Source organism: Otolemur garnettii, unplaced genomic scaffold, assembly GCF_000181295.1.
Source record: "Otolemur garnettii isolate 467f Iridium unplaced genomic scaffold, OtoGar3 scaffold00062, whole genome shotgun sequence".
NCBI classification, from domain to species: domain Eukaryota; kingdom Metazoa; phylum Chordata; class Mammalia; order Primates; family Galagidae; genus Otolemur; species Otolemur garnettii.
In genome coordinates, this window is record NW_003852457.1 from 5,023,059 (window position 1) to 5,049,447 (window position 26,389).

The 26,389-nt window shown below is 39.2% G+C and overlaps 1 protein-coding gene across 1 annotated transcript in view; it reads right to left on the reverse strand.

Annotated features, from left to right (window-relative positions):
- The window catches only part of KHDRBS3 (KH RNA binding domain containing, signal transduction associated 3), a 177,641-nt gene that overhangs the window by 56,623 nt on the left and 94,629 nt on the right, over positions 1–26,389 (reverse strand). Inside the window, exons 4-5 of the mRNA XM_012807047.1 lie at positions 24,688–24,834; positions 19,616–19,755 (exon numbers count right to left, since the gene is read on the reverse strand). Of these exons, the coding sequence (XP_012662501.1) occupies positions 19,616–19,755; positions 24,688–24,834 (287 nt within the window). The remainder of the gene's footprint in view (positions 1–19,615; positions 19,756–24,687; positions 24,835–26,389) is intronic.

The window sequence follows — 26,389 nt, forward strand, 5'->3', positions numbered from 1 at the left end:
GCTGAACTAGCACCCCGATCTGGGCCTCTGGCAGTAACAAGCTGAACTAGCACCCCGATCTGGGTCTCTGGCAGTAACAAGCTGAACTAGCACCCTGATCTGGGTCTCTAAAACCACTCCCCAGTGAACAGAGCAAGAGGTCCCAGGAGAAATGGCTGATTCTAGCACTGGAGGTAGAAAATATACAAGATGAAGCTAGAACAGCTTGTGGTGCCAGAATGCAAGGAAAAGATAATGAATGAATAAATAAAACCCCCTAAGTCTTAAGGGCATGTCAAAGGAACAGAAGAACTAACTGAAAGAATCTGGGCAACCAAATAAGCAGTGTTGGACTGTAACCTAACATACGGAACTAGTATCTATGGAGTCCACATTGAAATAAATAAATACATAAATGATAGAGGAAAAGAGACAAATCTTCCCAATAATCTTCATAAATATTCCACCCACCAGGAGATGAAGTATAATTACCCTCTTCTTGAAGCGGGATTGGGTCCCCACAGTGACTGCCTTTTAAAAGGTACAGTATGGACAGAGAGAAAAAGAAGTACCCCCTACGGTGGAGAAGGCTGATGGTGCTGCCTTACTGGGTGATTCTGACATGAAGCGCGAAGTCAACCTGTGTGATGTGATGAAAATTGTGTCCTCCCTCTGTGGTTTTCATTCCCCAAACTATTACCCAAGGTTCATCATGACAAAATGATCAACCCAATTGAGAGATAGCATATAAAAAGTATGACTGGTACTTCTCAGAACCGTCAACATCAGACAAAAGCATATAGTTGGACATGGCTGGCAGACAAAAGCAACAGCCTGAAAAAGGCATAGCCACAAAGCAGAGAGAGCCAGGACCCCGGATGGCAGTGTGGGACTGATGTGTAGGCTTTTAAGTGGGGAACAAAGGGGACGTAAAATTTCCACTGGGAGAAACCACTCTAAGTGGGTATTTGGTATTAGTAATTGAATCTAATCTTAACACAAGAAATCTGAATCATTGAAAAGAAGTAACATTTTTTTCTCATAAATTAACCTCACCCTTTGGTAATCTTTTCATGAGTAATGTAAATTATATATATTTTTAATCCTAGGCATAAATACTGGTACAGCACAAATGGTAGTCAAGAGCAAGGGCATTGAATCAGATCTGTTTAATTCCTGAGGTCCTTACGAGCTTAACTTGCACCAGTTGTTAACATTCAAACTACCCAAGAGTCGGAACTTTCCAAGCCAGTTTCCTTCACTGGGGAATGGGGATAAATACAGTGTCACCGTGGAGGAAAAATGAGACAGTATATATGAAGTACCTGAAATGTCTCCTGACTCAATAAAGATCCACAGTTTGTATGAATTTCCATCACTTTGAGCTGTACTGACGGATACTACAATGTCTGTTCTGTTTTACTCAACTTCACATCTCTAACATACACGTAGGGAAGTCTCCACTGTGATCAGGGGAAGAAGCAGGCTGCAGATACACAGACTGATGCCTTTGTGTTACTTGGATTGATCAGTGTATATGTAAACTAAGGTTCCCTGCTGCCTTCTCCAATACGATACCCACCACCATCATCGAAGGTAAGACATGGACCACAAAATGCTCAACATGCTTCTTGAATATACACGTGTATGCCCGTCATCAAGGTTAAAGACAAATTTATATATTTAAGAAGCTCACAATTCTTTCCTATGGTCATCAGTATTGTTGTTTGTGTGTCACTGGGCATACAGAATCCTGGAAAGGAATTATCTGCTATAAAACTTCAGACAAGTCATTCGATACATCTAGCAGTTCTATTTTTTTACAAGAGTTGAAATTCCACAGGATGGTGTTAAGCAGCAGAGCCTGAACACACTCACAAGCACTGCTCTAGATGAACAGGAGGTGAATGGCAGGAAGGGGTGACTTGCTCACATAACCATCTTGTCATATCACAAAGGACTCACTGAGCGCTACAAATGATGGTGAGGGTGAATCTGAGCAATGGGACTGACAACTGAAATGAGAAGAGAAAACGTGTGTTACCTTTATCATTATACTGATAATCAGTGGGGGTTTTTTTAACTTGGAAAGTAGACTTAAACTGACAGGAACAGGGTGCCACAGGCTCAGAGTGACTAACAGAAAAGCAGAAAGGGACAGAGCTGCACACTCCGGACTGTAATGGTTCTGCCTGCATTTTTTTGACCACCAGTTTCTGGTCCTGAAATTCAGATATGAAAAAATTCCACACAGGATTTTGTGGTGAAAAACTTGCAGGGGAATACATGCTTTGAATTTAAAAATACAAGAAATTATTGGCTAATCAGAAACTACTTAGTTTATAGATTTAAAAGGGATTTAAAAATGGCATGAAAAATATGCTTTGGGTTTAAAAATACCCATAGGTGAATCTAGTTTTGTCACTAGATCTCTGAGTCTCAGTTTCCCACCTGTAAAATAGGGCTAATGATACTAATCTATTGCAAAATAGTTGTGCACTTTCCTTGTAGGGTACGAAGGGCCTGGCCTGAGATAGCCACCTGCCAAGTGGGAGTCACTATGGGCCCTTTGGCTTCTATTGTCCTCACTCTTTCTTCTGGCTGCTTGTTAAAATACAAGCACAGAGCACACAGAAGGCATAAGTCACAGAAGTTCTCCCTGTATACACTTAGCAACAGTAATGTGTCTGGTAGAGTAAGAGTTTATAATGTATAGTAAATTGTTTGGCTTGTATCTGTAACTTTTACAAGTAACAGGCAGGCAAAACGATGGGTTCTGTGGCAGAAGCCCTCGTTACTCAAGTCAGCTCCAGCAGTACTAGTATAGTGACCTTGGGGAATACAGGTGCTCCTGGGGCTCAGGAAGGGCGGGGCCATGGCTGACTACAGAGTGGGGCCTATGGGATCTAGGAGTGGGGTCCCAGCCTAATATTTCTGGTATCATGGTAAGGAAACCCTTTCCAGAGATGCCTCTGAGGGCCATGGCCTGATGCAGTAACAACCGGAGGGGTAACTGTATTTTTCCTACAAATCCTTAACACATTCGACAATCATTCTTCAGTCCTGAGTGTGCTTTCTGAGAATAAAGCCTAATCATTCTAACACTTTTTTCCTTGCCAAGGGTTGCTATGTGAATGAGAGGACAGACAAAAGAAAAAGCCTAAAGCAGCCTGTAGTTAGAGTCCCTCAGAATGCACTTAAGAAATTGTCAGAGCTGTGCAGACAAAAGCTTCCAAACATGATACTGGCAGCTCTTGCTTGGAGCCCTTTAGAGACCAGATGAAATGTGGTTCTGGGGCAGTGCTCCTCACACCTTCATCTGCACCCACATCACCTGCGGGCCTTGGTACAGCACAGTCTGAGTCAGCAGGTCCAGGGTGGGGCTGAGATTCTGCTTTTCTAACAAGCTTTCAAGTGCCACACCTGGTAGTCTGCGGATGCTCTTTGATTATCTGGGTTTTAGATTCAGAGGTTACAGCCCTGTCATGAAATACGCTACTGAAATGAAAATCTCTTTTCATTATTCTGTGTTCCATCCAATCTTCATGTAATTTAATAAATTAACTGAGCAACTGCTTTATTATCCTGTAGTGTACAGAATACAAAAGAAATCTAAGGCAGTATACAAGTTATAATTTAATCCCAGAAGTTGCAAACTGGTTATTTGTAAAACTGTTAACAACAGAAGGTAAGGAAGTATGTCCTTTAAGTGTAAGAAAGTTATTTACCTTCTCTGGGTATCCAATAAAGTAGCCCCTGATGACAGGGCTTATTCCTTACTTCAAAGGCTGTCACTCACTGTCATCCAATTCTAATGTTAGAATGCTTTTTCTTTTTAAATTTGAATTCAAAAATGACAAAAACCTTCTCTGTAACTTCTGTCAGCTCTATTTCTGCCTTTTGGAATCAAGCAGCACGAGTGTCCTTCATCTCGGAGAACAAGGATGTAACAAAGGGACTCAAGAGAAAGTTTTACTCACTGCTGAGTGATCAAACTGTCACTGTTACAGGAATTCAATTTGTTCGTGTGGGATCATTTTGAGTAACCAGAAGAGAAATCATGGCAGAGTCTAAGCTTGAACAGGACATTAAATAGTTAAGTACAATTTGGATAAGTGTCTGCTCAGTTTTCTATCTCCATTTTATCAGTGAGGGAACTATGGCTTGGACAAAATTAACTTCAAGTCCCCCTAGGCCATACCGCTAGTAGGAGCCAAGGGTGGCTCTAGAATCTCATTTTCCAGCACCACACCCTAATTTCTAGCCACAAACAGCCTCCTCCTTTTCTGCTTCTAAGCCTCCCTCTGCTTTGGAGGACTTCCCTCTGAACTATGCTGCCTGATTCCTTTAAGTTTCCATTTCAGTTTGTTCAAACCCACGCTCTCCATTCAGAACACCTGACTCTCCTTTCTACTTCCATTGCATTCTTTATTCATCTCTCTTTCCCCTATCTTTATCATCTGTCAGGGTCACTGTCCTCTCTGACTTGCGGCTCTCACGCTCTAGACTCCCTGAGGTCAAGACAATGATGGACTCGTCTCCATAACTCCAATTCTTGTCACAGAAAAGACCCAAGGTAAATCTGTGATATTAACAACCTCACATCAAAGAAAATCACAGGCTGATTTTCAAAGAGATTTTGAAAGAAACACTGAAACTTCTGAAAAACCAAAGTGTGGTGGGAAGGAGCTTGTTCTGTAAGTCGCCGTGCTCCCTGGACACCTGCTGCCTTGGAATCTTCCTCCAGCCTCTGCACTGGATGAACCAGGTTAGGCCACTTTTCTCCTTTGCCCAATCCTGGCTGCTGTGTAACTTACGAGTTCTTGGCAGAAGTTCTCCCGTGATTTGCAGCACTATTTGCCTCAGTAATTGTTTTCCCAAAGCCTATTAATATTAAGGTGATTTTAAAAGAAACCACGGGTTTTTTTCCCCTTTCTCTCCCCTTCATCAATTCCAGTGTGGCTGGTCACTAATCCACCTTGGGAGCGTACTTTAATAAAATGCAACTGGACACCAAGTACTGATTTCAGTAGGAGGAATTCAATGAACCTTACTGGGTGGGGTGGCTGGAGTGGGACCCCAGAAACTCATTTTCAGCATCAGTCCTCTCATGGTCCGCCCGGGATATGGGCAGACATGTCAGGCAGAGACACCTGAGGTGTATTAAAGGCACAAACTGCACAGCAATGACAGAGCTGAAGGAAAGATAGTTCTGATAGTTCAGGTGGAAGAGTGTCCTGAGCAAGTAAGTCTAGTAAGGAATCAAACCATTTTTAAAAATTCCAATCAAAGTTTTTATTTCGAATCCTCATAAATTTGTCTAGTTCAGAAAGAATTATCACTTTCCTATATCTAACCTTTCCTTAATAAAAAAGAAAATGACTTTTTAATATTGATTAGTACATTAATATAAATCATATCATATACTGGGTGAAACATTTATGGCCCTAATATTAATTATTCAAGTCTTTCTGATAATATTTCTCACAACTTCATATACTAGAAGGTGAAAATATACCATTCATAGTTATTAAAACAATCTTTAGCAAATACAAATATCATTTTCAATCCATTTTAAAGAGAGTATCATTCAACATTTTCATCCAAACACTTTACTGTTTATCCTTCTAAAAACAGAAAAAAAATTTTAAAATATAAAGGAGTTTATTTCAAATGTTAGTGGCATTAAGAACATTTATTTTTACAATATCAAAAAATAAAATATTAAATTCCTAATGTGTATACATTAAAGAAAGTTTCACCAAAATAGATGCAGCGTTGTCTTCTATTCAAATGTGCACATAGACACCAATTCCTACCCACAGATACATAATTGCCTTCTAAGGCTATCTTATACGAAAAGAAAACTTTTTTTTCTTTTTCTTTTTGAGACAGAGTCTCATTCTATTGCCCACTCTAGTGCCATGGTGTCGGCCTAGTTCACAGTAACCTCAGAGTCCTGGGTTCAAGTGATCCTCCTGCCTCCACTTCCTGAGTAGTTTGGACTACAGGTGCCTGCCACCACACCTGTCTTTTTTGTTTCATTTGTATTGTTTTTTTTTTAGTACAGAGGGGATCTCCTTGCCCTTGTTCAGGCTAGTCTTGAACTCTTGAACTCAAGCAATCCACCTACCTCAGCCTCCCGGAGTGATAAGATTATAAGTATGAGCCACCTCGCCCAGCCCCAAACTATCTTTTTGTAATGGAGTAAGAGGCAGAGAGGTTTTTTTTTACTTTTTCTTAAAAAATTATTTGGAATCGGGTTAGGTATTAGGTAGAAAGATGGTGGGCAATGCTGGGTGAGAAGAAGAACAGAAAACAATTCCTCTTAGGTCTAGAACTCCACACTGAGTAGTCTTTTGCAAAGAGTACTCACTCCTTGGTCCGCCTGGCCGCTGAACTTCACCGCATGGCTGCTGTGCACCAGCTCTGTGTGTGCGGTGGGAATGGAACCACGGTCAACAAGGCAGGGGAGTCTCCAGAGGCCGCACGCAACTCATGTTCTAGTAGCTTTGTACATTCAATACCAGGGTTAAAATATATTTTCTTAGGGAATTAAAAGGAACGTGAGTATAACTGTTTCTTATGAGTGTCCAACATTTGTTATAATTTCAAATTATTAATTTCTGAGATTAGTTTTTGTCTTAAAACCATCCAAACTTAGAGAACTTTTGGAGAACTTGATGCTTATTGGATAATTTAAATCTTTAATTTGACCCTTATCTAAATTTTTTCCTTGATGACAATTCTGTAATTCTCGTGCCCCTTTGCCTAGTAATTTTATAGCAGCCAGTTTAACATCATTTTTTCCATGCATTTTGAATCCTAAAAAGTGAGTTTCTTTACCTGAAGGCTTAACATTAATGATTCTAAAGCTTCTGATCTCAAAACAACAAAATCATATTTGTTTTTATTCTAAGAACTACAATAAATTTATAATCCACAGAAAATATCTTCTTTATAAGAACAGAAATTGGTTCCTAAAATCTTCTGCTAAAATAATAAAAAAAAAACTATGAACTCAATAATGAATAAAAAAGGTTAGGGTATTACGACTTTTAAATTACATGATGCCTAAAGATGATAAAGTTTAGAGGACACTACTGTATAAACAAATATAAACATAAAAATATAGATTTTAACATGGTCCTTCAATATAAATTGATGATAAAAGTCTGTTCATAGACACAATATGCTGTAATATTTTGGCACCAGTTACAGGGGAAGGTAGGAACTTAAAGAAATGGTCACTCATTCGTTGGTGAGCACAATACCTAATTAAACAGAGAATTTATACAAATCCAGATTGCGGTCAAGTTGTCTTCAACCTCCTGAGTCATTTCCATCTACTGTTCAGAGACACGTTCACTCCTTTCCCCAGTTCCTCCGAACCTTTACACTTGGACCGTGGCCTCCACACACATTTGTTTTCCTGTCATTTTTCGAGTCTTCCCCTGTGTTTATTCCGTTAGCTCAGAGCTTCTCTGGGCTCCTCCAGGAATACTCGGAGCTCCCTGGCAGTCTCATGGTGCATTTTCCTCTGATGTTTCTGTCTATTCTAATATTATCTATTGTCACTTGTTATCTGCCAGAAATATCTTAAAATTACTATTATAATAAATTTCAATAGTTCTATAGACTGTAAATCATTATTATTCAGTAATTTTCAATAAGTTTAAAATTGTATTTGTTTTATTTTTAAGACTTATTTGTTTTTGAGACAGAGTCTCACTCAGTCGCCCTGGGCAGAGTGCCCTGGTGTCACAGCCCACAGCACTTCAAACTCCTGGGCTTAAGTGATCTTCTCGCCTCAGCCTCCCAAGTAGCTGGGACTATGGCTGCCCAACACAATGCCTAGCTACTTTCTCTATTTTCAGTAGAAATGGGGTCTCCTTTTGTTCAGGCTGGTCTCTAACTCCTGAGCTTAGGTGATCCACCTGCCTGTAGTGGATACTCTAAAGGACTAAACGGTACTATCCTTTGAACTTTATCATTCCAGAGTGCTACGATTACAAGCATGAGGCACCATGCCTGGCCTTTATTCAGTAATTTAATAAAAGTTTAGGGAAGAACAAAGTAAATGAATACATATCCCTTGAAGGGAGACTCTTGCTATTTAACTTTCTGAAAAAAGCTCCATAGGTTCCCCAAAGCTGAGAACCAGTAAGTTACTCACTGTTTTAAGAACTCAATTTTGCAGCCCTCTATGCATATAGGACCTATTGCACAAAGATTTTATGATTTTAGGCTTTGAAATACTTCTTAAAAGTATATAATGGCCAGAATCAGGATAGCAGAAATTAAAATATTTTAACAGTGTTTAAATTCACTGTTAGATGAGAGAAATGGAAGAGACAGGAAGTGGCACGAGGGCGGCTGTGTGGCAGCAAGTGGCACAGTGACCCTATTCCACACGCATTCACTTTTCAGGGGAAGAATGTGCCCCTGCCAGTGCTGTCCTCATTTGACCAGGTGCAGACAAGGGAAGTAGCTTCCCTCTGCCATTGTCAGGAGTGACAGTGACGTTCAAATTCAGATTCACAACATTCTAACAGTCTTTTCTATGAGCTACTCTTTCAGAGGGAAAAACAGACCTAAAGACCACCAGAAAACTGTGAGAACTCATACAAGAATTCAGTGAAGTTGCAGGATTCAAAATCGACATATAAAAATTCACAGCATGTATATACACCAATAGCGAACAATCTAAAAGACAATAAAAGATGTAACGTCATTTGCAAGAGCTACAAAAAACATGGTCTAGCTAGGAATCAATCTAATCGGCATTCTAAAGTTCTAAAAACAGGATTCCATATGATCCAGCAATCCTGCTACCGGTATGTGTCCATCAGACAGGAAATCTGAGACACCATCAGAGACACCTGCACGCTCATGTCCATTTCAGCATTATTCACAGTAGGCAGAACGGGGACTCAATCTGAAGGCGGACTAGGGGATGAGTGGGTAAAGGAGATGTCTGTGTGCACACGCCTGTGAGGGGGTGACACACACCTGTACACACACACAGAAAGTGGAATGTTACTCAGCCATAAAAAGAATACAGTCCTGTCATTTGTAGCAACATGGATGGAACTGGAGACCATTACGTTAAGTGAAATATGCCAAGGTCAGAAAGACAAATACCGCACGTTCTTACTCACGTGGGAGGTAACAAAAGTGGATTTCACAGAGAGAGAAGGTAGACTGGGGGTTAACAGGGGCCAGAAGCAGAGGAAGAAGAGCGGATGAAGATGGTAAAAATACATATAAATGTGTTTATTAATATTACCACTGAACCGCACACATAAAAGGACAAAGATGGCAAATTATACCTATATGTATAATATACCTCAGTGAAAAATGATACAGTAATTTTTTAGGAAAGAAAAATGACAAGCAGGTGAAGTGTTAGACATGTTAATTAGCACAATTTAATCATTCCACTATGTAAAAATATATCGAAACATCATATTATACCATTAATATGTACAAATTGTCATTTGTGAATTAAAATAAATAAATGAATAAAAAATAGAACCTTTTAATTCCAGCAGCCAGTGGGCACACACATTAGACTGGCCAACATGCATTCAGTTCAATGCTAGATTCAAAGGACTCTGTCATTTCTGTTACGGGTGATGAAAACATCATACAAAATATATAATCTGTGACAGTCTTGGTGGTGGTAAATGTATTCCCATTATAGGAGCAATTAGAAATGTTTTAGATAGTATCAGATAATCCTCAGATACTGTCTCCACTCATTTATTACTTCAGTGAATATTTATTGAACACCTAGGTTTTAAGACTGTGCCTGGACTCAGAACCACAAAAAGCAAAAGGGATTCTTCTCTACTATGGAGATAAATGTAGTAATTACATTGCCATATGGTTCTAGTAACAGCAGAGGTTTGCACCGGGTACTGGATGTTCAGAAAAACAGTACAGTATAAAAACTGGCGTTATTACACGTGTTTGATAAAAGTGTATCTCAAGAATCCAACAGAGGGGAGACACGCATAGCTAATGTGCAGGGGTCTGATCTGACGCAATCCCTTTTCTAAGGCCTCCAGGAAATGCCTCATATGAACTGGCATGTTTTTACCATCTGAGGACTCCTTTGTTCTTTCTTTGAAGCTAGGATGGAGTTTCATTCATTTACATCCACTCTTCTGTTCTGGACCCCTTTTAGCAATACTGTCACATAGTGACACAGGAGGACAGCTTAGAAGCTCTTTGGCATACCACTTAACACAATTCCTTGTCAACCTCACAAGTGGTCAACTCCAGCTACCTTCAGCTGCTATAGGTGTGTCTAAAGGTATTGATACACAGGCATTCAGAAGCATTTAGGAGCAATCACGCAGTCAGCCATGAAGAGTGTCACCACTCAGCCATGTTTAAAAGATCTATGCTGTTTCTTTAGCACAGTAAGTCTGATTGTTCCTTCTATTAAACTGTTTATTGCTCTATAAGCTAAAGCACTGGCTTTGCAATATGTGTGTTCGGATTAAGACTACCAACTGATGATATACTAAATTTAAAACTTAAAATACAACTTTATTGAAAAAGGTCTTCTTTTTATTCTGCTCTATCTTGGCATTTCTTTCATCAACTAATTTATCTCATCTCCTATTTCTAGTTTGATACTCTTGGGAGATCTGAATTTACAATTTTGCATGATGAAGATACCGTAACACGTTCGTTGGCTTTGGTTTATTGTTATTGTAATATTTCTATATAGAAAAAAATCCAGAAGGACTTTAATGTTAAATTTATATTCAGAGAAATTGGTAGCTTATAATAAATTCACTGATTTCAGCAAACATTTGAAGAATTATTTTTCAAATATAGAAACAGAGAGAGAATAATGGCTCGAACTTTGGATTGAGGCAATTAGATACTAACCCTGACTCCACCAACAGCTAACTACACAATACTTGAAGAAGATGTACAACCTCCATATTTCTAGACTTATTTTCATCATTTATTAAATATGGATAATAATTTATATACCATTGTTGTGAGTCATAGGTAAGAAATTTCTGGTACACATGTGTTCTAAAAAAATGCCACAAGGTTCCACTTCTATTTTAGTAATGTTTAAAAGCCCCAACCAAACTAACCATTAGAGAGACAACTCTAAACTTTGGATAAAATAAAAAAAATTACTTCAAGGTACTAGGTAATGATAAAAGGCAGGCAGATTCTTGAACACTGTTGACACCTGGAGGAAGGTCATTGGCTGAGCTGTGTCCCTATGGTGTTAGCATGAGGACTGGCTGCAGGAGGCACACGGAGCAGCTGCAGTGCTGAGCCAAGGCCCATGGCCTGAAGAATCAGAGGTCAAAATTTATAGCAACTATGGCAGCTGAAGAGCCAGGGAGGAAGTACAGAAGGAAGACAGCAAGAGCCACAAATTCTGCACGTGATTCTGGACAAATCTCTTGTAATGGGTGGGTTACAAGTATCCCTGAAAAGGATGAGGGATTTCAAGTGGAATTGGAGCTGCTTACCAAGAAATAAAGCTGCGGTATGAATTCAGTCAAGCTGTCTACTAAAGCAAATAGTCTTATAAAATAAAATACAACCTATAATGCAGACTTAAAAAAATATGGAGACTTTACCTCTTTTACATTTACATGCACGGAGCTAGAACATATCCTACTTAGTAAAGTATCTCAAGAATGGAAGAAAAAATATCCAATGTACTCAGTACTACTATGAAAACAATTTATAATCACTCACACTTTCATATGAAGAGATCACACCTATGGCCCAAGATGAAGGAGGTGGGGGGGTTGGGAGGGGAGGGAAAGGTCAGATAAAGGGAGGGTGAATAGTGGGATCACACCTATGGTGCATATTGCAAGGGTACATGTCGGATCTATTAACATAGAGTATAAATGTCCTAACACAATAATTAAGTTAACAAGATGAGGTATATAGTAACCAGTGTGATGTAAGTGTTCCTAATTCTATATGAAATAAGCACATTATACCCCATAAATGCATTAATCTATACATGATCTATGTGCTTATGATTTAATAAAAAAAATACAACCAACACTCTTCAGAGGAATATAATTACAGTTTTCACAGAATAACGTTTACTCCAAAATAAGCATTAATTAGCAAAGAATTAAAAACCGCTCTCAAAAATGTATAATGTTTAAAAGAAAATATAATAGTAATAAACAAAATGGAAAGAAATCTCAGCAGAGAAATAAAAATTATTAAAAATTAAATAAAATTTTTACAACTGAAAAAATATAACATCCGAAATAAAAATATCACTAAATAGGTGTAACCACAGAAGAGAGAATACAAAGGAAAGATGCAGAGACTGGTTTGGAAAACAGAAAAAACAGATGACAAAATGAACAGAGCTCAGAGGCCCGGGGGACAGTGTCATATAGAGGCTTCCTCCTCCTCAGCTCAGAGGCCCGGGGGACAGTGTCATATAGAGGCTTCCTCCTCCTCAGCTCACAGCACCCTCAGCTCAGAGGCCCGGGGGACAGTGTCATATAGAGGCTTCCTCCTCCTCAGCTCACAGCACCCTTGGAGGCTCAGTACTTTCTTTTATTATTTTTACCCTAGGGCAAAATAATAAGTAACAATTCTGGTATTTGAACTCTGAGGACCAAATAACTTACATATTTATTTCCTAACAACTTTGTTGCTATTTGGAAAAAAACAAATTGAAAAGAAATATTTTTCTCTCATTTTTAAAAAGCAGCAATTATATATATTGGATCCTACACAACTTTTGAAAACCATGGAATCATATGGGATATTGTTAGTTTCACTTCCTGACCCACAGTGATTTTCACATAATGCTGACTGTCTATCACAGGAACTACAGAAATACCAGCTTGATTGTCACAAAAATGTGACATCATTACATTCAGTGGAGTCTGATTCTAATGTTTACGCTATAAAGGATTATCTTAAGGTGACAGTTCCCAGACCATCTATAAGATACTGATCATTCTAAACTACCCCACTACAACCCTGTGAGTTTGTTTCAGGACTGCAGCAACTCAGCACACAGTTTGGGAACCGCAGTTGTTTAACTGCAGCACAAAAAAGAGGAAAGAGAGAGAGAGACAAGTCTAATATTCAAAGAAATAGTAGCTAAAAATTCCCCTATATGATAAAAGGCTAAAAGGTCTGGGGTTAGCCTCACGTTTTAATATAAAACAAAACCACCATTAAGCACCCACCATGGTGGATATGTGTTTCCTACTTAGAAGGGACTCTTCATCTCCTGACAGACCTGGAGACAGGACTTCAAGGTCAGACGCAGGCATTGAACAACTCCTCAGGGCTGATAGCCGTGGGCAAAACCTGAAAGGCCTAGCACCTTACATCAACTTTGGTAACTTATAATATCACTTATATTGTGGTTTTAAAATTTCACTGCCCTTGAAATCATCATGGCAATACCAAGACAGTCAAAGCATGAAAATGGGAAGAAACTTCATTTTAGAACTTACTATAGCCATTCTCAGTCAGAGCTGCCGCCGGGTCTTGAACCCTCCTCCCTTCAATTAGAAAGACCACGGAGACCAGTCCCTCCTGCTCAGCGCGGCAGTTCCTTTCTGAACCCTCCTGCTCTCCTCCCTCAGCACAGACTTTTGCTTTCAATAATGCTTTTCCTTGCTTGGCCTATGTAGTACATACAGAGATTCTCTTCCCTGACAAACATCAAGAATTCAAACAAATTTCCACTCAGAGGCCGTTGATGTTTCTCTCTGCTCTTCTGGTCCCAACTGTAGGGAGAGTCGACAGCTTTCACTTGGAGGGAAGGAGCAGATGGGCCAGAGTAAAGGGCAGCAGAGAAGGGACGCACGAGGGGCCAAACGGTGAGAGAGGAACGGGGGCCCAGGCTGTCTAGTCCACACCACGGCAGTGGCAAATAGGGGCTAGAAAGAACTACTGGAAAAAACACAAAATAAACCAAGTTTGTTACCCAGGGTGGCCTCAGTTCTCGATTTTTTTGTTTCCCTCCCTAATTCCTTCTGTTGAGATTTCTGGGAACATGGAGGGAGTCAAAAAGGCAATACTGTCAAAGTTATGCTTTCAGAGGCACCTTCTAGGACTGACTGTAGATAAAGAAACTTCTTTTTTTTTTGCAGTTTTTGGCCAGGGCTGGGTTTGAACCCGCCACCTCTGGCATATGGAGCCGACGACCTACTCCTTTGAGCCACTAAAGAAACTTCTTTTTCTTGGAGGTTAAAAGTATAAACAATTCTCTGATTTCAAACTAAAATGAAAAGGTTTTATTAAAACACTTACTAATTCTCCCTGCAGAATTTAACACTAGATTGTTACATCCTTTAGCAGAAAGGGATCCTCAAGTGGAACACTGAGGTACGCTCAGGAAGATTCTAGTGATACCTATTTGACCGAAATTCCAAAGTGGTGATAGCCATGTGACCATTCCCAGAAAGCTACTGCCCTGGCAAATTCAGTTATGTGACAAATAAGAGCTGCATTAACAAAAGAATAGTTTCAATGGTTAGAAAAAGCCTAAAGATCCGGTATTGCACTGTGTTCCTTTACTGTTCCCTGAATGATTTCCACACGCCGGTATTACAGCTGCCAGAGCCTGTATGTTTTTACACTTTAATCAGGAATGAATGGACAAGGGGGTGAATGCGTTAATTCAGTCTGACAAACAGTACTAGGTAACTGAGGCAGGATGTTAGGAGCCAGCTTCTGGACTGAGGAATGGCCACTTTACACCGGGCCCTCAGCAAAGACCTCTTTGACATGGGGCCTGTCACTCCAGCCACACCTGCTCCCTTCTGTTCATCACACAGCCCATCCCTTCCCCAGGCCGCTTGGTCTCCACTAGTCAGTGCCTGGCAGCCTCCCTCTCAATGTGGCCTTCTCAGTGTATACAGTCCCCATCAATTTGTTTTACTTTATTTTTACCACTAGAGGATATTAGTTAGGCATTACTTGGCATGTGGCATTAATTACCCCATGTTATATCATGAGAAAAAGTTGTAAATAAACACAATCATGCATCCATTGCTTAATAATAGGGATTCATTCTGAGAAATGAGTCCTTACATACTGATTTTGTTGTTGTGCGAACATCATAGCACTATCTACACAAGCCTAGAGGTCTCCCTGCTACACACCCAGGCTACCTGGTACAGACCATTGCTCCTATGCTACACACCTTACGTCTTATTACTGCACTGAGTACTGCGGGCCACTGCAACATCAGGCTACGTATGTGTACCTAAAAGCAACTAAACACAGGAAAGGGACAGCAAAAATACAGGATAGAAAATAAAAAATGGGACACTTGTGTTGGGTACGTATCACAAATGGAGCCTGCAGGACAGGTTTCTGCTGGTGAGTCGGCGAGTGAGTGGTGAGAGACTGTGAAGGCCCAGGACATAGTGGCATGCTGGGCTGCACTGAGTTTGTACAAAAAATTTCTCTTTCGGGCAGCACTTGTGGCTCAAGGAGTAGGGCATTGGCCCCATATACCTGAGGTGGTGGGTTCAAACCCGGCCCTGGCCAAAAACTGCAAAAAAAAAAAAAAAAAAAATTCTCTTTCTTTGATAATGAATTACTTTTTTTAAATAAACTTTTTAATATTTTGACTACTATACTATATTAACATTTGGCTTAAAACACAAAAATGTTATTCAGCTATAAAAAACATTTTATTTCTTTACTTTATTTTATAGGCACGTTAAAGTTTTATTTTTTAAGCTTTTTGCTAAAAGCTAAGAGACAAACACACACCCTATCTTAGGGATTTTCAGCTCTATCATAATGTTATAAGACCACTATCGTATGTTCAGTCCTTTGTGGACTGTGTCATTTTACAGTGCATAACTGAATACATGTTCATCATAACTTTATATTAAAAGTGCTATCATGATGTAAATACAATAAAAGTGCTAGAGCAAAAGTTCTATGGAAAAACTGTGGTAGAAGAATGGTTAAAAAAAAAACACATTATACTCTAAATGAAAATACAAGGGAAGGATCAAACCAAGGGGAGGGGTTTATTACGAAGACACGTCTGGACCCCAATCCGGCTCTACCACCGAGCTGCACGATACTGGCCAAGTAAGTTACCTCTCCAGCTTCACTTTCCTCATGTTAAAAAAGGTGATATTAATAAATTAGTGCCCACCTTCTGGGATTGCTGAGGCTTAACTTAGTTGCTATCTGTAAAGTGATTAGGAGCTGTGTTAAGTATTTGTTAAAATATGTTTAGGTAGGATATAAAGTGGGGCCTTAAAAAGGTGAGACGGGTAGAAGGAAGAACTAGATACCTGTGGAGACACAGAACGTGCAAAGCAAGCTTATACAACAGTCTAGCCTGGGGGGTTCAGTTCACAGGGAACATGGAAAAACAATCAACCAAGAGTCAACTGAAGAGAGATTTGTTGAGAAAAAAATACAGAGAGGCTTTAAATGGCTGCTCTGCGAATATAAACTTACGCTTTCAAAACTGGGCATTTAGAATATTTGGGACCAAAGACCATATGGAGAAAAGAAAGACAACCAGGAGGGAAGGCAGTGGGTCGAGGGTTCAGCGGCTCCTGAGGTGCCTGGTGTAGGAGCTACTTACCATTTCAAACAGACACATGGCGACCAGAAGTAACCAAATACAGATATGTAAGTCTGGCAGCCGTTAGGCCAACACAAAATGAAACCAGAGTCTGAGACGTGAACTGCAGAATAATCCTATCAGAGAGGACGAACCGTCAAGACGACGAAACAGATTTAAATGACAAGCTACACGTGCGCTATAATCAAGAGGAACAGTTTCTCATCTGGGCAGATGGAGCTATCTCTTCAGGTATCGTATTCCAAGGAAAATGAAAACGAAAGTATCTGTCCTCCCCATCTGTTAATAACATTTTCAACTTAATTTAAAACCTGACAATTAAATTGGAAATTATCCTCAGTAAAAATGGCAGCTCTGGTTTAAGATACACAGTATCTCCTAACAACGGCACTGGGAGGGCTCTATTCTCTCTACTTTCTATTCTGGCGAGAGTGTTTTGTTTGGAAAATGAAATAAGTAAGAGTAATTTAGTCTTAATCAAAATAAGCATCACTGGATTAATTCTGCCATGTACATATAGAGATATATAGAAAACAAGTGTTTATAGCATGTACGTCTTTTGTGTACTAACCTTATTTCTGTAAGGTTTATATGTGTGTGTATGTGACTAAAAAGAAAGCTTTCATATATACAAAGACATAGAAAGATATCTTTATATACATATCTATACACATACACACACACACACAGGGTAGACATAAAGTTTGTTTGCAATTTATAATAGTTTAACATAGTAAATTGCACATGAACTTTATGTCCACCCTGTATGTATGTATGTACATATATGTGTGTGTGTGTGTGTGATTAACAGAATAGAAATGCTGGCATACAAGTGTCACATCCAGAAGGCTTACGTTTTTCCCTCTTTATTTATACATACAGCATATGTATTTTCTATTTCATTTTGGAGGCAGGATCTGACAAGATTAGAGTTTTTATTATTTTAAAGAGGTACAGAGACAATGCCTTGATTGTGAGGTCTGTATCTGCTGTGTATTGATAAAGCACCCATTGTAAACACACACTATTTGTTCCAAACATGTACAAACGAACAAGTATAAACTGATAATGTAGGGAGAGGAGAAGTTTGAAGACTTTCAAAAAAGTTTTTAAAATACATTTTGTCGGATTTGTTGCATTTTGAGAAAATGTACTAGCTCCCATCAAAACCAGAACACAAACATGGCAAATGTGCCATGAGGAATAATAGTAGGACTCCCAAAGCGATGCTGCCCTAACCTCAGGAACCGGACTTAGGAAAAGCACTTTTGCAGATGTGAAAGAAGTGAAAAAGGATCCTGATATAGAAAGGCCCCCCTGAATTATTGAGGTGGACCCTAAATAGAGAAGCACGTGTATTTTGTAAACTAGGAGGCAGAGGGAGATCAGAGACAGAAGAGGAAGAGGAAGGGGAAGGGGGAGGAGAGATCCGAGTGATGTGGCCACAAACCAGAAGCACGGTGCCCACAGTCACCAGAAACTGGAAGGAAGTCGGCACAGATTCTCCCCCAGAGCCTTCAGAGGGAGTGTGCCCTCCCAACACCTTGATGTGGGTCTAGCGATACTGATTTTGAACATGCAGCTTCCATAAGTATAAGAGAATAATTTCTACAGTTTTCAGCCACCAAATGTATGGTAATTGGTCATAGCAATCACTGAAACCAATATAGCAGGTAAGTAATTTCTTATGATTTCAAGTAAGTTTAATGGGAGAAGAAATGGAAATGAAAGAGATTTACCATTTACTGAGCACTTATATAAATTACTTCATGAAATTATCCACAGCAACCGTCCTGTTATTAGTCCTTTTTTAACAGAGAAAGTCCACTTGTAGCACGCCCAGACCTATGTTTGTTTTATACTGCAGCACCACTTAGAACTGCTACGTGTGACACTGCTCTGGTCAGCACCGCTCAGGAGGGAAAGGGACCTTTGTCTTCCCATATAATCTTAGAGGTACGAGGAGGGGGAGGATGGGTGGAGGGATGGTAATTGATGGGACCACATCTACGGTGCATCTAACAAGGGTACATGTGACATTTACTAGGTGTAGAAACACAATAACTAAGAAAATGCCATGAAAGCTATGTTGACCAGTTTGATGAAAGCATTTTGGATTGTGTATAAAACTAGCACATTGTACCCCATGATTGCATCAATGTACACAGCTATGATTTAATTTAAAAGAATGCTATTTTAAATTAATTCAATATAAATTCTATCTTTTAAAAGTCTATGCGATCTTTAGGTTAATTGGAAAAAAACTGTACTTTTTCCCAATGACTTAATGAAAATTTTGTGTGCCTGGCCCAGTTCAGGAATTTCAGACACGATGGAGCATTCACAGTGACTAAACTGGCAATAGGCACTTGGACACTCGTGTGCCTGACACCGTACCAGGCTTTGGCTGTGTGGCCATAAACCAGCCTGATGCTCTACTCACTGTGAAAACACAAGAGACCATTATCCCATCCGCATATCAGTGTTATTACTTACATAAAAACAAGCCTCATTTTAACAAGTTAAAAAATTAATGCTATCGTGAATAATACTCTGCCTAAAATTATCAGGTTGTATTTAAATACCTTACTTCAAAGTAAATCCCCTTAATATGGCATCACATTGCCTGAATATAGACTTAAAAGAAAAAAAAATATATATGCATGTATATATATACATATATATACATATATGTATATATATATACATATATACATATATGTATATATATATATTTTTTTTTCAGAAACAAGGCCTTGATATGTTATCCAGGCTGGAGTGCTCAACACTTTACAGGGCCCATCACAGCACACGGTGTTCTCAAACTCCTAACTTCAAGCAATCCTCCTGCCTCAGCCTCCCCAACAGCTGAGGCTACAGGTGTGTGCCAGTGCACTTGGCTGAATAGATCTTTTGGACAGATACATTGATAGAGATGTTTCTGGATATTAATAAAGGAAACATTAAAACTGAGGCCATGGTACTCTAACCTAAAAAAAAGTTAAGTCAATTAATTACACCTACCTGGTTATTGTTGGGGTTGGTACACCTCTTGTACGCAAGGTCGGTTTTCCTCGAACCACTGGAACGTCTGCATTTTCTGAACCACCATTTAAATATGTTAATTCTTGAAGCTGTGCTTGCCTAATCTCATCATTATAGTCCTACACAAAAGACAGAAGATAGCATAATTTGTAGAAATACAAAAATATTTAGAACAAAAAGCAAGCAGTTTTTAAGAGAAAAGGGGGTTGGAAAATAGTTGAAATCACAAAACAAGACATGAGTTTAGGAAAGTAAAACTATGTCAATAAATAAATATTTTGTAAAACTTTAAAAAAGAAAATTATGGTACTTTTTCTCCAAGGTACAATTTTCTGTAATCAGCCATAAACTCCTTTCTCTGGGCTCACTTTCCAAGTGAAAAAATTGGAAAAAAATTAAAATACCAGATAACCGATATGTGGACATTGCCATTTACAACCCTGTTCAACGAGTAGCTGTGGATCTCCTCTGATGTGTTGAGTAAGCCAAAGACCGAGAGGAGTCAGCCGTGGCCCCAGCAGCCACCCAGCTAGACCTGGCAAAGGACACACGTACTGCAGGACAGCTTTCCTGAAACTAAACCACACTTACACACGCTTTCTGTACATTTCCATGTGGATACTATACAAGTTATGAAATACAAAATTAATCTAAGGATGAGTGATAACTAATTACCAGAAGAGGGACAGCAGCGTATTCCACACAGAAGGAAATAGATCTTTGAAAATCCAAAATAATATTGGGAGCCAAAAGACGTCAAATGGTGAAAGCAATTTGGGGTTAGGGCTCATGATTTTTGAAAGGAAAAGCAGAGGCCAAATCACACATAGCCTTAGATCACTTTTAAGATAACTTTAAATGTTTAAAATAAAGGGTACTGAGAAGCCTTTCATGATTTTATGAAGGTGAGTTGGATATTTCAGTTTTATTTTCTGGAAAAATCATTCCACCATTATTAAAGGTAGATAACATAAAAGTGAAAGCCAGAGTGGATGAACCATGACGCCTGAAAAAATACATGCTTCTCAAGTGCACACGGAATAGGTTTGGAAGGACCATACACCAGGCATTGCATAAGACTCAAATGTAAAAGGGCTGAAATAAAAGTGTATTTTCTGATCACAATGAACTAAGTTAGAAATCCATTAAAAAGAAACCTGAGAAAGTCATAAATACGTTAAAAATGAATGCAATGAACACAACCACTAGATCAACACAGAAACCTCAAGGAAAGTTAAAAAATACCCTGAGATGAATTAAAATAAATACAACACACCAAAATGTATAGAAGACATCTGGAACACTGCCCAGAATAAAATTTTTACTTTAAATGCTTATATTTAAAAAATAAGATTTCAAATCAATAACCTAAACTTTCACCTTTTAGAAGCAGAAAAGAAAAACTAAATTCAAAGTAGGAAGAAAAAAATAACAAAATAAGAGCAGAAATAAATATAACAGAAAATAGAGCAATACCAACAAAAAAGCCAACAAAATAAAACGTTGTTTATTTAAGAGTAATGCTAATGAGGTGACTCTTGGAGGATGCAGGCTGGTTGCCAGAAAGAGCAAGGCATAATTAGAGGGTTGGGAGTTTTAGCTGTAGCCCCCGATTTCTGGGGACAGGAAAGGGACTGAGGGACTGGAGATCAATGCAATCTCTAAGGGCCAGTGATTTAATCAATCATCCCCGAATAATGAAGCCTCCATCAACACCTTAAATGATGGAGCCTCAAGAGCTTCTAGACTGAGGAATCAAAGTGCTAGGGGAGACGGAGCACCCCCAGTTCCACGAGGGAGCTCTAGACTATCATAGACTCTCACATCTTGTCTTGTGCACCTCTCCACCTGGCTGTTCATCTGCTTCTCTATAATACCCCTTAAATAAACTATAGTAGAAAGTTAATTGTTTCCCTGAGCTCTGTGAGTCGTCAGAGGAAATTATCAAACCCAAGCAGAGGTTTGTGGGAACTCTTGATAGCCAGTCAAGTTGAGCTGACACTTACAAAGTAGATGGAAAGACAAGCAAATGGCCAAAGCCAGTCAACCGTGATTAACAGGCAAAGCTAAGGATGCATCGATGCTTTACTGGAAACACAGATTCTTTCCCGGCCTTACGTGGAGTATCGTGACCTCAGAGGAGTCATTTGATTTATTATTATTTCAAACTCTCTAAAGCAACACCATTAATATGTTCTCGATCATGTTACTAACAATGGGTGAAGATTAATAAATGATTGATAAAGCACATTATAACTTAATTATTTGTTAAGCTCTAAATAAAACGTGTTGCTTACATGCTAAATATTTGCCCTGCTGGGAAGCGCTAAGAGGTGTGATACTAAATTGTATGTGGTTAAAAACAGATTCATAGAATAAGAACATGGCTGAGGACCTATTCAGAAACAACATTAAGAATTTTTTTTTAAAAATCACTGCTCTAATTAAGATTAAATGATTACAGTGGTATCATAAAAAACTATGACGTCCTTAACAATATCACCTTTACAAAACTATATGTTAAAATAGAAACAGTATAGTAGAAATAAAAATATGGAATTTGAGTCAATCATATCTGAGGATAAACCTGAATTTAACCAACTGAATTTAGCAGCTAAGTAATTTCACACAATTTTTAAAAATTCAGGGGACTGTTTCTTCTGATTTCAAATAGACACTATTGATATAATCATTACAGTTACAGTTTTCTTAGTCTTTGAAAAATGCTTTCAAGTCAGTAGGGAAATCAATCATTCATGATAGCTTACAGGTTTATTTTATATAATTTTACATTTTAAATTTCATTTTAACTCCCTATTGGAAAAAATGAAACTATTTTATCATTAATATTAACACCATTATTAATTGTTACAGGTACAAAGGCAGTAACAGGTCTAGTTAAATATGTGTAAGCAATTCTTTCCTATTCAGTAAAGTTAGAATCTATTTAAATATATATTGGCCTGGAAAATGGGGGAAAAAGTTAAATGAAATCATTAACAGTAACCCTAAAATTCAGCAGGTTTTCTGCTAGGAATTTACTCTTCAGAAATGTTTGCTAAAATATGCCAATATTCACATCTACAGGTAGTCCTGAGATCACTATTTATATTATAATCTATAAGAAGTAACCACAATTGGTTCTTTGTGGACCAATTAAATAAATTCTGGACCGTGCATATAATGAAATATTACCTAAATATTAAAGAAAATGAAGGGAAACTTTGCAAAGGCTCATATGGACAATGTCCAAAATGACTTAAGTTCTAAAAAAGGTCTTGAGAGGACGTGGCACTCTCAGTACAGCTAAGGGAGGAGCTCAGCAAATCCTCCCTACAAAAGGCAGCAGTAATCACTCACAAAATGGTTTCACCATTTTAGGAGTCTAGAAACTGACTGCAGGTACACAACAAATTGACAATACAATGAATATATTAATGAAAAACTGCTAAATTTCAGGTAAAAAAAGTGAGAGCTAGCAGCCTTCCTGCCTGGGGATCCTGCCACTCTCCACAGCCCAGCTGGTACGCTACTCTCTCTAGATCAGGGAACGCCAGGAAAACCCAGGAGGAAGAAACTAGCTTAATTTTTGAAAAATCCCACGGACAGCAGCAAAACAGAACAATTCTGGTAGCAAGGAAGTAGGGAAGGCCAGTGAATCCATGATCCTAATGCTGCTTCCTGGGTGAGGGCAACTGACAGGCCAGAAGACCATCCAAAATTTCACAGCGGGATTCAGGAAATCAGACAGCCACGGAGGGGCTTGACAAGCTCTCCACACCCCTCTGACTGAGTGGAAGCCAATGCTCAAGCACAGCAAAGAACGGGGCGTCAAGGCTCTACACCCCCTTTCTTGACAGTAAGTCTCTGCACATACAGAGGTGACCCAGGAATCCCGGGGAAAGTAAAAGGCAGGGCAGACGTGAAAACACACTCCTTTAAACACTGTCCCCAGTGTACACACAGCCCATCAGCTTCTGACACAGGCGGCCAGAGCAGCACTGACACAGAGAATGCTCCTAGTTGACCAGGCTTAAACATAAAAGTAGAAAAAGCATTAAAAAGTAATATTAATGGCTGTAGCCACAAGGGAGACAGACACTACAGATTTAGTCTAACTAAATTATTAAAGAAACAGAAGACAAAAAAAAAAAAAAAAAAAAAGAACCATAACCTTCTGGGAAGAAAATGCCCAGAATCCAGATTTGCTACAATGTTAACTAAAATATAGTTTTCAACAAAAAGCAAAGAGATGTTAAAAAAAAAAAATAGAAAAATGCAACTCACACTCAGGCAAATAAAATAAAAAATAAAGGCAGTACAAAGAAACCGCCTTGGAGCGAGCCCAGATGTTGGGCTTGCAAAGGATTCTGTATAGAATCCTTTAATTTTAATCAAGAGCATATAAATCATATGAAAGACTTTGTGTAATTAAAAGAATTAACTTTCGTACCAGAGGTAGAGGAATATCCTTCTGAATTACCTCACTCTTAGCAATGTCAATGTGTCTGAAAGGGTTAAAGCAGACCATCAGCTGTTTTTGAGCAGCGGGCTACACAGGAATATTCAGCCAGCACCCCCTTCTCCACGCTCAGCACAACTGTTTGTCACTGTATTTATCATGTGCTGAAATCATCTGTTGCTTTTCTCCTTTCCCGTGAATCACATATTCACCAAGAGCAGCACAACTTTCCAAGAACAACGTTTGGCACACAGAAGGCACTAACGGGTTTGGGCTGGAGGACAACGGATTTGTGAAAGGTTGTCTTCAGCGTCACACAAAAGCTTACGACTTGGAGTCCCAACCCTGAATTGGTGATTGTGCTGTTTTTTTAAGCCATGTGACCTCAGCTTTATTATTTAATCTCTCTAAAACTCCAATACCTCACAGTAAAAGGAAATAATGCCAAATAATTCCCAGGACACCTGTGAGGTCTACCTGAGATAATGTACATAGAGGTTTTTCACAGATCAGGAGCTACACGAATCACAAGTACCAGAATTACTAAGTTGTAAATGAAGACAGGACGTTAAAGCGTAACTGTACTAACAGGGATGAGGAACTTTTTGATCTCTTCCAAGGCATGTCCCATGCGGGCATAGGCTTCTGCAGGGGGGGCAAACACTTCAATAAGAACATGGAGATCGTCATTGAGGTGGAAGTACTTGGCTTCTCCACTTTTCCTCAACTCTTCTTCCTAAAAAAAAAGAAAAAAAATTACATTTAAAAGGTATCATTATAAAAAAAGAAAATCACGCTGCCCAAAGCTTATTTGGCATGTGGTAGTCACAGAAGGTTCACTCAGCAGCAAACACCACTCTAAAGGAGAAGGAAAACCATAAATCTGATGCTGCATTCACAGGCTCTTGCAGACATGCCCAGGGCTTCCTGCTGTGCTAGAATAAAGGCTCCTTCCTGATTCTGGTCTGCCCACTGCTGCCCACTGTGGTGACTTCCCCATCTGGGGTCTCCTGTCTCCCCTCCCCACAGCCCGGAGTGCAAGTTAACCAGCCAGCTCTCGTCTGCACTGCTAGGCCATGTTCCTGGGATGCTATGACAGTGTGTTTGTCACCATCAAAAAACCCCACAATACCTTATTTTTACTTGTCTATTTTTGATTTTCCCTCATTGGAAGGTAATCACTGTGGAGCAGAAATCATGACCGTCTGGTTGGTGCTGTGCTCTCTCTGTCTAGAAAGCGCCTGGCATATAGGAGATGCTCAACAAACGTGTTGAAGGCGTGATTAAAAATTATTCATTCATTTCTATGAATGGATTATATGCTCATTCACATATTCATTCAAAAATATTTTTACTTGTCAGGCAGTATATACCATCTGAGACCAAACCTGAATAAATGAAAGATTTTATCACATGATTTTACATAATTATAATAAAGGCTTTACACTTTTTAATTTAGTTTACATAATGGAATTCAGGGGGGAAATGAAGAGAGGAAAACAACTCAGATTTTTAAGTCCCTACTGATTTTGCTCTCACCTTTTCCTAACTTACTTAAATTATAGGTCCAGACTTTGATAATCAAGGACATCCATTAATCATTATTTTCAATATTAAAATCAGACAGATTAATATTAGCAGGAACCTGAGACTAGAGTGATTTCTAAAAGGTAGAAAATCTTTTTAGCCTCTTCAAAGACCTCACTTCATAAGAGGGATAACCCCAGGAGTTCCTGGCAACACCATCTTTCAAACCCACTGTGAGCCAAGAGACCCATCATGCTCATGTTAGAAGCATGTACGTCATCAGGGTTGGCAGAGGACCCCAACCTGGGCTGGGACTCAACAGGGGAGGTGAGGCTGGGAAGAATCCTGAAACTCTACACCAGCTAATAGGGAGAGTCCGAGAGGCCTGGAGAAAGGGTATATCGCATCAATGCAGGGACTCTGACTTCTCGGAAACCTTGTGTTGATCTCTAACACAAAGCGTAGGTGCAAAATGTAACAGGATTAGAAGCATTCTAAGCCCCTAGAAGACTAGGTAAAGAGAAAACGGCTGGGTGATGGGAACATTGGGTAGTGAGTTGTCAACAATTGCCCATAAGTATATTTAGGAAAGGAGGGAGGGGAAGACAAGTTTCACTCCAGCGGAGCAAGCAAATCAGGTTCCCTAATCTAACTGCTGATGAGGAATTCAAAGGATTTAGCCCAGCTAAGGGCTGAGTCCTGCTGCCGGCTGACTCTGTGTGCAGGGATGGTCTTAGTGACTTTGCTCTATCTAGGGCACCTCT